At 48.3% G+C, this 16,168-nt stretch overlaps 1 protein-coding gene across 1 annotated transcript in view; it reads left to right on the forward strand.

Moving 5' to 3' along the window:
- The first annotated feature begins 2,955 nt into the window (after positions 1–2,955).
- Positions 2,956–16,168, forward strand: part of CACHD1 (cache domain containing 1) — a 212,150-nt gene continuing 198,937 nt past the window's right edge. The window contains exon 1 of the mRNA XM_086717196.1: positions 2,956–3,850. Within this exon, the coding sequence (XP_086573322.1) occupies positions 3,605–3,850 (246 nt within the window). The 5' untranslated portion in view covers positions 2,956–3,604. The remainder of the gene's footprint in view (positions 3,851–16,168) is intronic.

The following is a 16,168-nucleotide window of genomic DNA, read 5'->3' on the forward strand; positions in this document are numbered from 1 at the left end:
GGGGGGGGGGAGGGGTCCTGGGTGGCTCAGTCAAATTTCTGATTCTTGATTTCAGATCAGGTCATGATCTTAAGGTTTGTGAGTTTGAGCCCTGCATTGGGCTCCTCACTGACAATGCATAGCCTGCTTGGGATTCTCTCTTTCTCCCTCTCTCTGCATCTCCCCTGCTGTCTCAAAATAAATAAACTTAAAAAAAAATCCCTTGGGTGTAGACACTGGGCTAAATGCTAGAGCTCCAGGATGAATAACTTACCATCCTGGGGAGCTCTGTTTGCAGTCTAACAGCAAACAGTTCCTAAGACTCATTTGGTGGTGGTGGGGGGGGGGGGGGGTCTGTAAAATGCTTACTGCAGGACACAGCCCCCTCCACTAATTCTGCTTCAGTATCGGTAGACCTGGGGTGGAGCACAGGATTCACAGTTTAAGAGTGCCCCAAGGCTACAGGTGGCCATGGACCTAATGAGAAACATTAGGATGGAGAAAACAAGACTTTCAAATGGATAATGCTGCTTGTTAAATGTGGGAGGACATTTCAGGAGAGAGCTTTGGAGCAGGACAGAAGGAGCAATAAATTCTGTTGGGGGGTGAGAGAAGGCTTCACAGAGGTGACATCTCAGTTGAATAAGGGCTTGCCAGGTGGAAAGAAGGGGAAGGCTTTCAAGACTGCTAGCAAAGGTGTTTTCTAGCAGAGGTGAGGCATATGTTGGGGGGAAGGGAGCAGAGTGGCTTCAATAAGCATAGAAAGACATACCAGAGCACAAAGAGCCATGCTTATTGCGTTAACTTTATTTCTCTGTGATGAAGCAACAGAAATGATTAGGTTACAGTGACAAGTTCAGATTTGACTTTTAGAAAGATGACTTTGGTTTCAGCCTGGAGAACAGAATGATGGGATGTAAGAAGGACTGCACGGAGACTGGGGAGGAGACTGTGGTCATAATGCAGTAATACAGATGGAAAGCGGGGTTGGGGGGGGCAGCAGACATGTGCAGGGAGCTACAGCGGAGGCAGGGAGTAAGAGGCCTAACTCACAGAGCAGGTGACATCCACCCAAGTATGCAATCAGATGCAGATTTAGATGGAGAATGACAGAAATCAGTAATGAGTTTTAGTTAGGTATAGTTGTTAGAAAAGTTAGTGAACAGTTGGGAAAATGGAAATCCAGCTCAAAAAAGAGATTAAGCTTTGTTTAGAAGTTTGCAAAATTCTGATGTCTTGGAGATAATTGAAGGCATGAGCATACATGAGACTCCTCAAGAAGAACCTTAGAGAAAAAAGGGGGGGGACATACGATTAGAATTTCAAGAAACAGGACCCAGGAAATACCAATATACAAGGGATGGGCAAGGAAAGAAAAGCCATTTTGAAGGAGTTTCAGAAGGATGGCTTAAAGATGTGTGACAACTTTGATGACAGTAATCTTGAAGAATCCAGTACAAAACATTAATAATGCTAGCTGCCATTATTTTTGTTTTTTTCTCTTCTGTTTACCAAGTGGGCTAAAATGTTTTGTTTCACTGTCATGTGAAATAATATATAATTAAAAAGAAGTTGTAGGATCATCTCTCTGCCAAATGTCAGTCCAACTCTGGGTGGAAGACAACAGGTAGATTTTTTTTTATCCCATCGTTAATTAAAGCCTCATTTTTACAGCACCTACTTTGGGCTTGGTACTGAGCTACGTGTGGATGATGGGGAGGTGGATTGGCCTCTGCCCTCAACAAACTTCCCTTCATTGTAGCCTGTGCGAGTTACATACAACAAACATCACAGGTATGATGAAGCAGCAAGAGTCTGATGTGCCTGTCTCAAGGGGACATAGAGAGCAGAATGTCACAAAATGAAAACATATAGTATAGGAGACAACACTGATCGGGAAATTCAGAACAGAGAAATGATCACAAGGAGGAATTGGGCCAAGGAAAGCTTATAAGAGGTGGGTGTTTAACACAGTGTAGTCAAGAAGTACAACAGAAGGTTTTACTATAAAGTCCAGAGAGCACTAAGTACAGGTCACAGTCCTACTACCACCCCTGCTAGGTACCCCTAGGCAAGTCCCTTCACCTTCTGGGGCATGGCTCTGTTCTCTAGGAACCTAGAGTAGCAACCTCACAACACTTGGAAGGACGCAGGGCGGCCTTACCATACCCCTCCCCCACCCCAGCCATCCACTTGTTCCAGGTGCTTCCAGCAGGTGATTTCTCAGAGACCCTAAGCCAGGAATAAAGAGGAAGGTCAACCTTGCCTCCCCATGCTTGGCAGATGTGTGGAGAGAACTCCCGTTCAGTAGTTTTGTGGGTTTTGTTTTGCTTTTAATGGGATCAGATGGTTCATTTCCAAACAGAGACAGAACTATGTCACATTTAAAAGCAAGGGCCTTAAATTCCGGATCTGCCTCTTGTCCCCTGGGTGACCTTCGACAATTTATTCTACCTAGGCCTCAGTCTGTTACCTAAAAATTTAGGATAAAGATACGTACCTCATAGGGATGTGGTGGGATTAAAGGATAATAACGTACACAAGTCCCAGAGCACAGTGCTGGGCACACAGTCGCTGGTTAATGAAAGAAACCTGTTGATCCTACGAGTGCTATTGTTATTAATAACACCGAAGAGAAGCAGTGGACGCACAAACGGCGGTCCCCTCCTCCCCCAAACTCTGCCAGGCAGAAAGCCTGCCTCCCAGAACTTAAAGGGACATTGGATGGGTGGAACCTAGAAAGGGTGGGATCCCGGGGTCCGTCGCGTTGGCGGAGGCGGGGAGAGCTGGGGTGGGTCGCTGTCGCCGGCCACAAGAAGGGCCTAGTGACCCCAATCCCGGCAGGGCTAGAACCCGAAAAGAGAGCCTGCTCTCCAGCCCCCAGCGCCTGGGGGGGCCGACTCCGAGGCGGGAGCGAGGGGAAAAGAGGAGGGGCGACTGGGGGAATTTCCCCGCCTCTCTCCCTCCTTCCATAAATCACCGCAGCCGCGGCGGCGGCCGCGCCGGGAAGTGCACGGAGCCGGAGTGCAGCGTGGTGGCACCAGACACCTCCCTTTCCCCCCGCCGCTTTCTTTCTTTCTCTCACTCAGTCCCCCCTCCGTTGTTTTTTTTTTTTTTTTTTTTTTTTTAAACCTTCCTCTCTCCCTCCTCGCTCGGGTGGCTGCTGCAGCCTCGCAGCCGAGCGCCGCTCCTCCTCTGCCGGTGCCGCCGCCCGCCCGCCCTCGCCGCCTCCGCCTCGCCGCGACTTGGGAGAAGCGAAAGCTACGCGGCTCCGACTGTCAGCCCCGCGGCCCGCGCACCCGGTGCGAGCGCCGCCACCCTCCGAGACGCCCGCCGCGCCGCGGGGGCCGCGCCGGCGCCGGGGTCCCTGGGAGCGAACGGGCGGCCGCTTCCTCTCCCGCCCGCCGCCGGAGCCCGGCGATGGTGGCCGCCCGCGCTCCCGCGCTGTAGCCGGGCGCCCCCTAAGTTTGGGAGTCGCCGCCGCCGCCGCGGCGCGCAGAGGCGCCTGAAGAAGGGCAAGAAAGTTTTGCGGGGTGCGCCGAGCGGGCCCTGGGCGCACCTCCCGTTGCTCCCTCCCCGCTTCTCGGCGCCTTGAGCCCGTCGGCGGGGAGTGGGGGGAGGCAGCATGGCTCGCGAGCCGGAGGAGGAGGAGACGGCGGGGGCGGCCGCCCTGGCCCGCCGCTGCCGGGGCTCGTCCGGCCCGGCCGGGGCCGGGGCGCGGCGGCCGCCCCTCTGGCTGCTCTGCCTGGGCGCGTGCTGGCTGCTGGGCGCCGTGGCCGACGCCGACTTCTCCATCCTGGACGAAGCGCAAGTGCTGGCGAGCCAGATGCGGAGGCTGGCGGCCGAGGAACTGGGGGTCGTCACCATGCAGGTAAGTGGCCCCTTTTGCGCCCCCCCGAACTTGCCAGGCATCCTGCCCCTCTCCTATGCGCAGAGCCCGGTCCCGTTCCCCAGTACAGGTCCCACTGGCCAGGCAGACCTCTCTGGCATATACGGAGCCCCCTTTTCCGCGAGACAGCTCTGCCCTCTGCACAGACCCCCTCCCTCTCCGACTACACACCAACTCTTCCATGCACACAGGTACTCTCCCTTTCTCTTCCGCAGAGGCTCCTGCCCCTTGCGCGGAACCCTCTTTACCCCCCCCCCCCCTTTACAACCCACCCCCTCCGCAGCTCCTTTATCTTAGCAAGGAATCTGCGGTTCCCTCGAATCTCCTTTCCTAATTTGCACGTAGTTTCCCCCGCAGTCTTGTTTTCACCCCGCCACCCCTGCAAACTCCCCTTTGCTCTTTGTGTACCCATCCCGGGGCAGACGGCCCCGCCTGGCTCGGACGATTTTCCTCCCCTACCTCACCCCCTTGACCACCTCCCTGTGTCCCCCAGACCGAGGCGCACGGATGGGCGCCGGAAAGGAAGGCACCACCACAGCGTGCCCAGCTGCTCCTGGGCCACCTAGGTCCCGGCGGAGAGGGGCGGGAGGAGTGGACTCTGCGCTCCCTTTCCCCGCCAGGGTGCATTGGGGGAGGGGCTGGCCTTGTAGATTCCCGACTCTGGTCCGGCGTGGGGGACTTTTTTATTGCTTGCCGCTGTTGCTGTTGTCCTTTAGCGCACCGTCCTCTGTATTTTTGTTTTGTGTATGCCTTTTTAGGGGAGAAAAACGGGGAAACCGTGAATAAGGTTCCCATTTCTCTAGATTGTTTACCGTGTTGGTCCTCCTCAGTGGAGGAAGGGGCTTATGGAAGGATTGCCGGCGGCGTATAAGGAATCCCGAAGGTGTTCCTAATAACAGTAGTAAAAATTGCTAAACAGCAACCACCTGGAGATTCTACCCTGCCATTATTTTATCTTCTTGGTCAGAAAGGCCCAGTCAATTAGGAGAGGTTGAGGTGACATTAAGAGTCTGAAACCTTTGCTATAACATTCTTCCGTAAAATAACCTCATTCCCTTATGCATTCTAGCAATAATGGTGATAAATGTGGTTTTCGAAAGAGCGAAGTTTCCAGGAATGTGATCTTGGAATAGGTTTCTGATTTCTATTCTACTGTGACCACCCTTCCACCTCCCACCGTGGGGAGGTGTTTTGAGTCACTTTGGGATTCAGGTTACCGACGTCTCCCCACCCCCCCCCCCCTCCCGAAAATCTTCTACCACGCCTCCTTCCAACCCCAAGTCTTCACCCTGGATGATAGTTTTCCTACAGCCACTCCCGCAGACCTTTAACACTGTAGTGGAAAGACGCTGGGGTTTTGTTGTTTTGGTTTGGTTTTTTAGATGAGATTGAGGAGTGGGTGGTTTGCTTGAAAGGTAATTCTGTATTTATTTGCAGACACCCGGCCGTGAAGTGCAATAGAGTCGGATATTTCCTCATTTGCTTAACAATAGACCAGCTTTTAAGATACATCATTTAGTTGTCCTTTTCTGTGCAGATCTTTCAGGTTCAGATTCCGTTATACTTTTTCCGCATGCGTTTTCTTATTTCTGATGGTTGTTGACAGAGTTCTTAGAAGTGAAGTGACTTTTAGAGGAAATGGAACTAAAATGTTAGGAAGGAACTAGGATCTCCCCCCCCCCCCCCCCCCCCCAGTGGTGAATGTTTCAGTTCAGAGCACAAACAATTGTGTTTTTGCATAGAGACATTTAAGATGTTGCAGTTTTGGGCTGTGTTGGTAAGATTAGTAGGCATTTATCACCTTCACCCCATCACAAGGGCTGGGCTAGAGATCTTAAGTTTCTTCCCCACCCCCTTCCCCATATAAGCTAAGGACTTGGCTTTTTCTAAGATGCTGACAGCAGTTTTACTGTTTCTCACCCGATCCTTGACAAAAGGTGAAATCGGATCCCAACACATTGTCTTTCAGGTAGGGATCCAAAGCAAATGTAGTTTTTAAAAGGCTTCCCTGTTGAAAAGGAGACACTTTGGAAAAAAAGCTCTGATCTGTGGGGGGTTTGTGCCCAAATGGCCCTGTATCTCCTCCCAACTGGCCTCTTTCTAGCACCTTTGCAATCTCATTGTGGAAACTGGCCTCCTGGGGACAGGGTTTTGTCTGGCAAAATGTGAAGTGGCTTCTCTCCTTTTTTGAAAGGAGAAGCACATACTGTATTTAAATTCCTCTCCTTGAGCTGTACATTGATCTGCCACTTGCCTCCATCTGGGAAAATTGGGGAAAGAGTCTCTTCTTAATTTTGTTACACTGCCAGCTTTTGGGGGGGGGGATACTTGTAAAATAAAATCTAAGGCAGGCTAGATTTTTGGCTCTTAGTACAAAGCTTTCGAGCCTCATATTTACCTCTGCAAACCTCTGGGATTTGTTCAGTGGGTCTGAAATGATGGGGGTTTAGTTAAAGTGCAGATTATATAGTCCTCCCTTATGGAATATTGGATTTTATAGCTGTAGAGTTATCCTGCCATTCAGATGTAGGTAGCCTTGTGGGTGTTAGGGTGAACAAGGTCAGACTTCCATATGCAGATGTGAGGGGGTTGGGGGAAAGGTTCTGTCTCTTTGAGAGAAAAAAAAGATTCCCCCTCTGTTAAGGATGGACTTTTCATTTGACCTTGGCATTTTGAGCTCTGTGCAGAGCACTGCTTTCAGGAGAGCACCTTATTGATGAGAAAGTTTCTGTACGTCAGTTTATATGTAAAAAGCCCATTTTCAGACTTCTAAATCCTTTCTGCTGCAGAAATTCTCCAAAGACAATTTGCCTGTTGCAGCATTTCAAATGGCAGCACATGCGGCACACAGAAGGTTGCAAGGGCTAATTTCACAAAAACAAAAACCAGGCCTTCCTGCAGCACTGTCATTTCCCATGCACAGGTTTTGTTTTCTGTGCTTGGAAATCAAGACGGTTTGAAAAGCTCTCCTAAAGATTTTCTTGCAAAGGTTTTCTCATGGAGGCTGCCTCCTCGTAGCTTTTTTTTTTCCTTTTTTGTCTTTTGTTTTTAGTAACAAAATTAAAAAAAAAAATCTTTAAATGATTTGCACCAATGAATTTTGCCAGTGCCCTGGGAAAGCTGCCACTGAATATTGCCCCCCCCATCCCATCCCCTCCCCCATCCCATCCCCTCCCCCACCTGGCAGCCGACCTCCTCCTTCATGGGTAAAAGTCAAAAACCTAATCATGGTCTCCTCAGGGGTCTGGTAGAGTGAAACCTTCAACAACATTGAGAGGTGGGGAGCAGAGAGTAGCTGTGGCCAGAAGACTTGTTTCTGCCTATTTAATTCGTCCAAGAAATTTATTTTTTGGTTTGTTTTGGTTTTGGTTTGTTTGTTTATTTAATATCAAGCAGCCTTGTGGAGTGGAAAGAACTTTGACATTGAGTGTTTGGAGACCTGGGTTCCAGCCCTGCCACTTACAGGTTGAGTGATCTTTATTTGCAAGTTGGAGGGTGCTGGTTCTTCTTGGAGGTTGGCTCTGTGGACTTGATGGAAATAGTATATGTGAAGGCACTTGTTAATGTGAAGCTATGGCTGGGGAAATGTTGGTGGATATGGTGGTTCTTAAATGGAAAAATAGTAATTGAAAAGCTTACTGTGCACAGAACCCTTTGCTAGGTGTTGAGGGGATTTACCAGGAGGTATTCCAGCATAGCCCCTGAAGTTTATAATCTGGAAGAGGAGGGAAGATTGCACAGGTAAAATGGCTTAAATAACCATGTCTGCCTGTTAGAAGGCATATCTGGGTCTGGCAGCCATTTCACCAAGCACTTATAAGGCCCATTTAACATTATATGACAATACAGGCTCTTTAACAGCAAGGGCCTGGCACATGGCCAGTGTGCCCGCCTTGAAGTTAGCTCTAACACAGCTCTGCCGGGCTGGGCATAGTCACTGTGAACTTGGCAGACACACCAGCAGGTTGGTCAGACAGCTGCTGTTTGGGGCCTGGAAAGGGGCTGGGGAGGGTCCTTCCAGTAGAGGCAGAAGAAGTACCAGAAGCCCAAGCGAGAGCTTCAGCTCCAGTTCAGGCAAGAGCAGCAGCCAGGAAAGATGTGACTTGAGGAACTGAAGGGCTCAACTGGGATGAGGTGCTGGCTGAAAATCTAGAGCAAAGTTGTATATGAGTGGCTGCTGCTGAAAGTGAGAGGGGAGGCCTCCTTTGTATGCACCAGAACAGCCTTGGAAGTTCATTGTTCATTTTGCATACATTCAGCAAGGGTTGGGCAGGGGGGTGCTTCTATGTGGCCAAGGGCTTTGGTTAGATTTGGCCTGAATACAAGGTGAATAAAGCCTGGTCTGTGGCCTTAAGCTCTGAACTTTTGATGGAAACAGGTACAAAAAGAGGTATAACCCAGGGGGCTGGCAAGCAGCAGTAGAATGCAGTGGGTGGTGTGGTGGTGGAACCCGGAGCAGGGCATTATGGGAGGATAAGGAGGGCTGCTCAAGCCCATGTGGGGAGGTCTGTCCTGGAAGTTGGTTACTGCTTCCTCCGTTTTTTCAGTGAACTGTGAACACAGGTCAGTCCTGGAAGCAGCAGCAGCCTCAAACCCAAAGTCTGACCAAATCAGTAGTTCATCGAACATTTCTAATCCCCTTTGGTGGCACTGGACAAAATAGTATATCTTCAAGCCCTTGGTAGGGATGTGGCTGTGACTCTTGTACTTCTTCACATGGCCTCAAGTCTTCTCTCCATGGCCATCACTCTGGGGCTTTTGTGGTTATGCACACCAACATCTTGGTAGCTCTATCGTAAGTGCATGCTGATTTGCAGTTAGGTTTAGGTAAGGTTTGTATTTTGTCCTAAATCAGATCTAGCATACTAGGAATGGCATGTTTTAGGATAATTTGTGTACTGAAGCAATACCGAATGTGTTAGGGGTGATTCCTCCTCCCCCATATTTGCAAAAAATGTGATTTTATTCTATACCCTGTATACAATGTAAGTCCTAGTGGGAAAAATTGCTGCCTTGCTCTCTTCTGAAATAAAGTATTTGGAGCAGAAGAAAATTGCCCATTGATGGATAACTCTCAGTTGAACTTGGTAAGAGTGAGCCAAAGAAAAGCATGTTGAATGACTTCTGGTGGACTCTCCCTGTTGTGCTTCATACTCCCTCCACTTCCTCTCCACTAATACCTGTCTTAGTTGGCATTGGCGCCTGTGCTTCTGTTTTTTCTGCCAGTCCTGCTGGAGTCTGGAGGTGTCTGGGGGAGGGGAAGGAGATGGTTTCACACTTTGTAACTTGGTGCTATTTCTGGTTGCTGCTTGAGGAGTTCCTTCCTTGAGCTTAAGTGGATGAGCAGACAGGAACCTTGGAAGAACTCTGGAAGTTGGGTATTATGTGCAGTGGGATTTACTTTGGAACTCCTTGGACCGGGTGTAAGAATACTGAAATTCAAAATAGGAAGGGACAACAGAGGCAACAATTTTGACACAGCTAAGTTATTAACTGTTAACTTCCAGCATATTGTTAAAATTGCTCTGAATGTTAGGGTCTTTCGGGCTTGACTGTGTTAATGAAGGGGAATAGATTTTAAAAGATAAGTGTCTAGCACAAGGTCCAATGTGGCAGTAGTCAGTAAGCAGAAGTATGGGACGATCTTTTTAGTGCCAGGGCACGGAACCTAGAAGGCAGTGAACAGCTCCTGAATCCTGAATGAAATAAAAATCAAATCTTTAGAACCTGCAGATTTCAGTGTGGTCAGTCCTTTGTTCTGGGGTTTACTGAAGTGAGGTGCACAGACCTAGGGATATGGTGCAAAACCATCCTTTGGGGTTTATGGAGAAAATATTAACCCTGTTGTTAATAGTCAATGTTTACTTTTCTTTTTAACGTTTATTTATTTTGAGAGAGAGCAAGCAGGGATGGGCAGAGAACGGCAGACACAGAATCCCAAGCAGGCTCTGCACGGTCAGTGAGGAGCCCCTCACAGAGCTTGAACTCCTGAACCGTGAGATCATGACCCAAGCCGAAGTCGAACGCTTAACCAAATGAGCCTCCCAGATGTCCCATCAATATTGACTTTAAAATTTTTCATTACAAAGATTTGGAGGGGGAAAAAAAATAGTATAACAATACTCATGTACCCTTCACTGGCTTACACCAGCTTAAACAGCAGCTCCTAGTCAGGCCACTTTTATCTCTGCCTGTGCCAAAATAACTGGAGAATATTTTGAAGCAAAGTCCAAATATCCCCTAATTTCATCCATAATATTTTAAATTGCATCCTTAATTTCTATATTTTAAAATGTTTTGTAATATACATAATGGTATACTAGTATATTGAGCTTATAATCTACAAATAAAGACAACTATTTGGAGGGTATAAACTTATTTTATGGTGACATGCCTGAGTTTTTGACCAAAACCATTGCTGTGTCCCCCTAGCTCTTTATAAATAGCCTGTATCTTTCCCTGGCAACCTCTATAGTCTTCTGGAAGTCCTGTGCAAGCTTCTTTTGGGGTGAGGGGACTCCTCTGGGACCTTTCCCCCCCTTTCTTACACAAGCTGTTTGGCCCCCATTTTTCCTGTCTGGCTTTCTGCACAAGGCTGTGAGGATCCTTGCTTTCTTTGTGGCCTCTGTATGTTGTCTATGCATATGTATTTGACTGATGGATTATGGACCACATCTTCTCCTTACTCCTATTCTCTTTAAGCTGTAAGTGGGAGAGAGGGGAAGGTTGAAGAGGAAAAGGTGGACTATATACATATTTGTCTTCTGAAGAGCCTGTCCGTAAATATTCACTGGGTGTCTCGGTGAAGAATTGAAGACTGGGAGAGTGTAGGAGAGGCAAAGAACACCCAGTGCTTTCTGTCTGAGAGCTCCTGTATTTTCAGGGAGACTAAACCAGTTTGTTTCTCTTCTTTTCTCTCCTCTTTTCTCTCCTTTTCTCTTCTCTTCTCTTCCTTTTCTCTTCTCTTCTTTTCTCTTTTCTCTTTTTTCTCTCTTCTCTTTTCTGTCTTTTCTGTCTTTTCTGTCTTTTCTGTCTTTTCTGTCTTTTCTGTCTTCTTCTGTCTCTTCTGTCTCTTCTGTCTCTTCTGTCTCTTCTGTCTCTTCTGTCTCTTCTGTCTCTTCTGTCTCTTCTGTCTCTTCTGTCTCTTCTGTCTCTTCTGTCTCTTCTGTCTCTTCTGTCTCTCTCTCTCTTCTCTCTCTTCTCTTCCCTCTCTCTCTCCCTCTCCCCTCTCTCCCCCTCTCTCCCCTCTCTCCCCTCTCTCCCCTCTCTCCCCCTCTCTCCCCTCTCTCCCTCCTCCCCTCTCCCCTCTCTTCCCCTCTCTCCCCTCTCTCCCCTCTCTCCCCTCTCTCCCCTCTCTCCCCTCCTCCCCTCTCTCCCCTCTCTCCCCTCTCTCCCCCTCTCTCCCCTCTCCCCCCTCTCCCTCTCTCCCCTCTCTCCCCTCTCTCCCCCTCTCTCCCCTCTCTCCCCTCTCTCCCCTCTCTCCCTCTCCCCTCTCTCCCTCTCTCCCCTCTCTCCCCTCTCTCCCCTCTCTCCCCTCTCTCCCCTCTCTCCCTCCCTCCTCTCCCTCTCTCCCCTCTCTCCCCTCTCTCCCCTCTCTCCCCTCTCTCCCCTCTCTCCCCCTCTCTCCCCTCTCTCCCCCTCTCTCCCCTCTCTCCCCTCTCTCCCCTCTCTCCCCCTCTCTCCCCTCTCTCCCCTCTCTCCCCTCTCTCCCCCTCTCTCCCCTCTCTCCCCCTCTCTCCTCTCCCCTCTCTCCCTCTCTCCCCTCTCTCCCCTCTCTCCCCCTCTCTCCCCTCTCTCCCCTCTCTCCCCTCTCTCTCCCCTCCTCCCCCTCTCTCCCCTCTCTCCCTCTCTCCCCTCTCTCCCCTCTCTCCCCTCTCTCCCCTCTCTCCCCTCTCTCCCCTCTCTCCCCTCTCTCCCCTCTCTCCCCTCTCTCCCCTCTCTCCCCTCTCTCCCCTCTCTCCCCTCTCTCCCCTCTCTCCCCTCTCTCCCCTCTCTCCCCTCTCTCCCCTCTCTCCCCTCTCTCCCCTCTCTCCCTCTCTCCCCTCTCTCCCCTCTCTCCCCCTTCTCCCCTCTCTCCCCTCTCTCCCCTCTCTCCCTCTCTCCCCTCTCTCCCCTCTCTCCCCTCTCTCCCTCTCTCCCCTCTCTCCCCTCTCTCCCCTCTCTCCCCCTCTCTCCCCTCTCTCCCCTCTCTCCCCTCTCTCCCTCTCCCCTCTCTCCCCTCTCTCCCCTCTCTCCCCTCTCTCCCCTCTCTCCCCTCTCTCCCCTCTCTCCCCTCTCTCCCCTCTCTCCCCTCTCTCCCCTCTCTCCCCTCTCTCCCCTCTCTCCCCTCCTCTCCCCTCTCTCCCCTCTCTCCCCCTCTCTCCCCCTTCTCCCTTCTTTTTTAATTTACATCCAAACTAGTTAGCATATAGTGCAACAATGATTTCAGTAGATTCCTTAATGCCCCTTACCCATTTAGCCCATCCCCCCTCCCACAACCCCTCCAGTAACCCTCAGTTTGTTCTCCATATTTATGAGTCTCTTCTGTTTTGTCCCCCTCCCTGTTTTTATATTATTTTTGCTTCCCTTCCCTTATGTTCATGTGAGACTAAACTGGTTTCTATGGGTCAAGACAGGATAGAAAGAAACGTTGGAGTATGGGATCTAGATCACACCTGGGGTAGAGAATGGAGAATGGTGTTGGCCCTTGTCAAACTGAAGGGTAGTACTGTCCTCCAGTTGTTGCCCGAGTGGCAGTAGTAGTGTGGGTCCAGTGTTGCCACATGACTGCTTTTCAGGAGAGGGTGGATATCTGGTTTTCAGATGAAACTCAAGATTCTTAAAAGTGTGGGCAACTAATTCAGATGTAAGCAAAACAAACACAAAAACTGTGTGGGCCAAACCAACCATGTCTGTGGGCTGGATTAGGCCAGAGGCCACCGATTTGCAGTCCTGGATTAAAATTACTCAGTGGCCTCCAGGAGGTAAAAATCAGTGCTTTTTATATAAAGGTTATAGGGAAACCACTTTCCGTATAAAAGGAAGGAAAACTTTCTGATAGAAAAGTTCTAAATTGGATTGCTTTGGGAGGTGAACTCTGTTATAATTAAGTAGTTATTGAATGTTTGGTGTCAGGTACTGGGTTACGTCTGAGGTCTCCATCAGTTAATTTCTGATCCAGTGAGTGAGAAAGGGATTTCCAGATGCTTGGGGAAAGGATGTCAAGGATGTTAATGTATTTGGGGGTGGAGAGGGATTCTGGAAGGCTTCCCAGAAAAGGTGGAATGAATGAGTTGGTTAGTCAAAGAGTGGAGTTTTCAGAAGGCTCTTTTGTGATGGCACCTTTGAGGAATGGAAAGCTGGCACTAAGGTTTGGAGTTAGGAAAGCCAGAGGGAAGGAAGGGTGTAGGAAGAGGTCAGAGAAGTAGAGGCCAGGTTGTGGGATCCTTGGATCCTTCATGTCAGTCAAGACTTTTTATATGGCAGATAACACCCAGTTACATTGGCTGAACAAGAAAGGTGCTACTGCCTTAAGCAGTTGAACAGCCTGGGCAGTTTTTGGGCAGTGCTAGATTAAGGCTCAAACCATGTGGCCAGTAGAGTTTCTCTGTCTGCACGCTTATGTTTTTTTGTTTTGTTTTGTTTTAATTTACATCCAAATTAGTTAGCATATAGTGCAACAATGATTTCAGGAGTAGATTCCTTAGTACCCTTTACCCGTTTAGCCCTTCCCCCCTCCCACAACCCCTCCAGTAACCCTCAGTTTGTTCTCCATATTTATGAGTCTGTTTTGTCCCCCTTCCTGTTTTTACATTATTTTTGTTTCCCTTCCCTTATGTTCATCTGTTTTGTCTCTTAAAGTCCTCATATGAGTGAAGTCATGATATTTGTCTTTCTCTGACCGGCTAATTTCACTTAGCATAATACCCTCCAGTTCCATCCACATAGTTGCAAATGGCAACGTTTCATTCTTTTTGATTGCCGAGTAATACTCCACTGTGTATATATATACCATGCATGCTTACTTTCTTAAATAGGTTCTCCCCTTTGTTTCAACATGGTGGGCAGTTGGGAACTTGCTGCTTGTGCCTGAGTCTCCTATATTTGGAGATGTGCTCTAGGGGAAAAGAACTAGGAACCTGGAGAAAGCTTGCCATCTAGAAAACTCAGCTGAAGTGACTTAGGATTTAGACACCAGCTGCCGAGGCCTGCTCCATAGCTAGGTTCTGCCTCCCTGAGTCCGGTTCAGGGACGGCCTGCTTTGTGGTCTCCCTACTTCTGGCTGGAAGGCAGGCTGTCTGGCTTTCCACTGTGGTCTTGTGGTCTGCCCTCAGAGGTTGCACAAATCCAGGCTCAGAAGGCCTGCCCTTGGCATACCTTTTCTCCCCGACCTTTCAACTCCTCAGATCACTGGGCGCCAAGAGGACTGGGAAGGACCAGAGAGAGCATCACATCTGCAGCCCTTCTTTTACAGATGAGAAACTGAGGCCCAGTGGGAGAAGTGGTTCTCTGGAGATCAGACCCAGGAGTAAGTGGTAGACTTAAAACTCAAGTGCTGGGGGCGCCTGGGTGGCTCAGTTGGTTAAGTGTCCAACTTCAGCTCAGGTCATGATCCCATGGTTTGTGGGTTTGAGCCCTGCATTGGGCTCTGTGCTGACAGCTCAGAGCCTGGAGCCTGCTTCGGATTCTGTGTCTCCTTCTCTCTCTGCCCCTCCCCTGCTTGTATGCACTCGCGCGCGCTCTCTCTCTCTCTCTCTCTCTCTCTCTCTCTCTCTCTCAAAAATAGATAAACAAATAAAAACCAAACAAAAAACTCAAGTGCTGGTCTTAGGACTCTTGTTTTTTGACACTTTGCACAATACTGTCCTGTGGGGGCTCCATTTTTCCAAGAGATTTTGCCTTAAAATATAAAAGAAATGTAAAGGTATTTATATTCTTTGGGGAAAAGGTTTGGCTTAGTTTTTTGTTTTTTTTTGTTTTTTTTCCTTTATGGATGAGAAGGTAAAGTTGATAGTCTACTTTGACAGCTGACTGGGTTTTTGGTTTTTTTTGTTTGTTGTTAAGCTGTTATTAAAATACCTAGAAGTCAGTGAGCCACAGATGAAACCTAAAGATTCTGAGACTTACTATAATATTGTTAGTTTTTTTTAAGAGCAAATTTAAATGGTCAGTTATTTATAATTGTGAACTGTACCACCACCAATCTTTTTATTAGAAAAATAAAGCATAAAAAGAAAACCAAACTTTAAGGGAGGAACCCTTGGTTTTTTGGGTTTTGTTTATGTAAAGGCTACGGAAGGAAATTCCACCTGTAATTTTCAGGCAGAATTCTATTTTGGACCTCCAGAACTTGTATCTCCCTAGTCATTAGGAGTATGAAGTTCCCCCCGCCCCACGTCCCCCACTTTGTTCTGAGTTCAAAAGGAGTTTTCCTCTCCAGATTTACAGTCAAATGATTTCTGAGTTAATTTACAGTTAGAAAAATTCCAATCCCTAAATACCAGAGTGGATCCACTGTAAAGCAACGTATGGTCCATATTTCCCTGGAAATAGTGTGTTTTATTGTAATTGTAGAGGAGAAGCCAGTGGGTAAATTGTTATCTGTTGTGTGTGATAACATCTTGATTCTCTTCCAACCATAACAGTTATTTTAAAGACTCTGTGCAAGTCCAAGACTATAGCACTTCCCCCCCCCCCCCCCGCCCCATTCCCCCTTGGATATTTTTTAAGTTTTATTTTTGCGTGGAGTACTAAAAAAGAAAATACTTTGAGGCCCTGGTGGAAGGGCAGTGAAAATCAGGAAGCCAGTGAGAATGAATCTGAATTTTTAATTAGGCTTTGAGTTGTGTCTTCAAAGTGTAGAGACATCATTAGTGATGTAAGTCTTGTTGCGTTAGCAGAGACTGACATTTTACTTCAAACGTGGCGAGTGCAGCTGTCCTGTGCAGATAAAAGTTGCCAAGTGCGGAATAGCAAGGTGGATTGGTAGATAATTAGCTGTCCCACATTACTGCAGTGTGGAAGAAGCCTGCCAGTCATGGGCAGGAAGAAGGAATTATTAGTGGGAGAAAATCCAAGTGTGTCATAAAGCAATTTGGAATCACTTCAGCTGTGGCAGAGCTGATAAGGCGTATGTTAAGGAAACAAGACAAACTGAGTCTAGTATGTGGCCAACTTTTTTTCTTTTCTTTCTCTTCAATTCAAAAGAGGAATGGCTGGAAATGAATGATCCATAAATACAGTGAAGTACAGATTCTTCAGTCTCTCCTGACTCCATGTATGAAATAGTTAACCAACTTAAAATAGTCTCCGTATTTTCAC

Source organism: Puma concolor, chromosome C1 (genome assembly GCF_028749965.1).
Source record: "Puma concolor isolate L17-30 chromosome C1, mPumCon1.1.hap2, whole genome shotgun sequence".
Taxonomy (NCBI): Eukaryota; Metazoa; Chordata; class Mammalia; order Carnivora; family Felidae; genus Puma; species Puma concolor.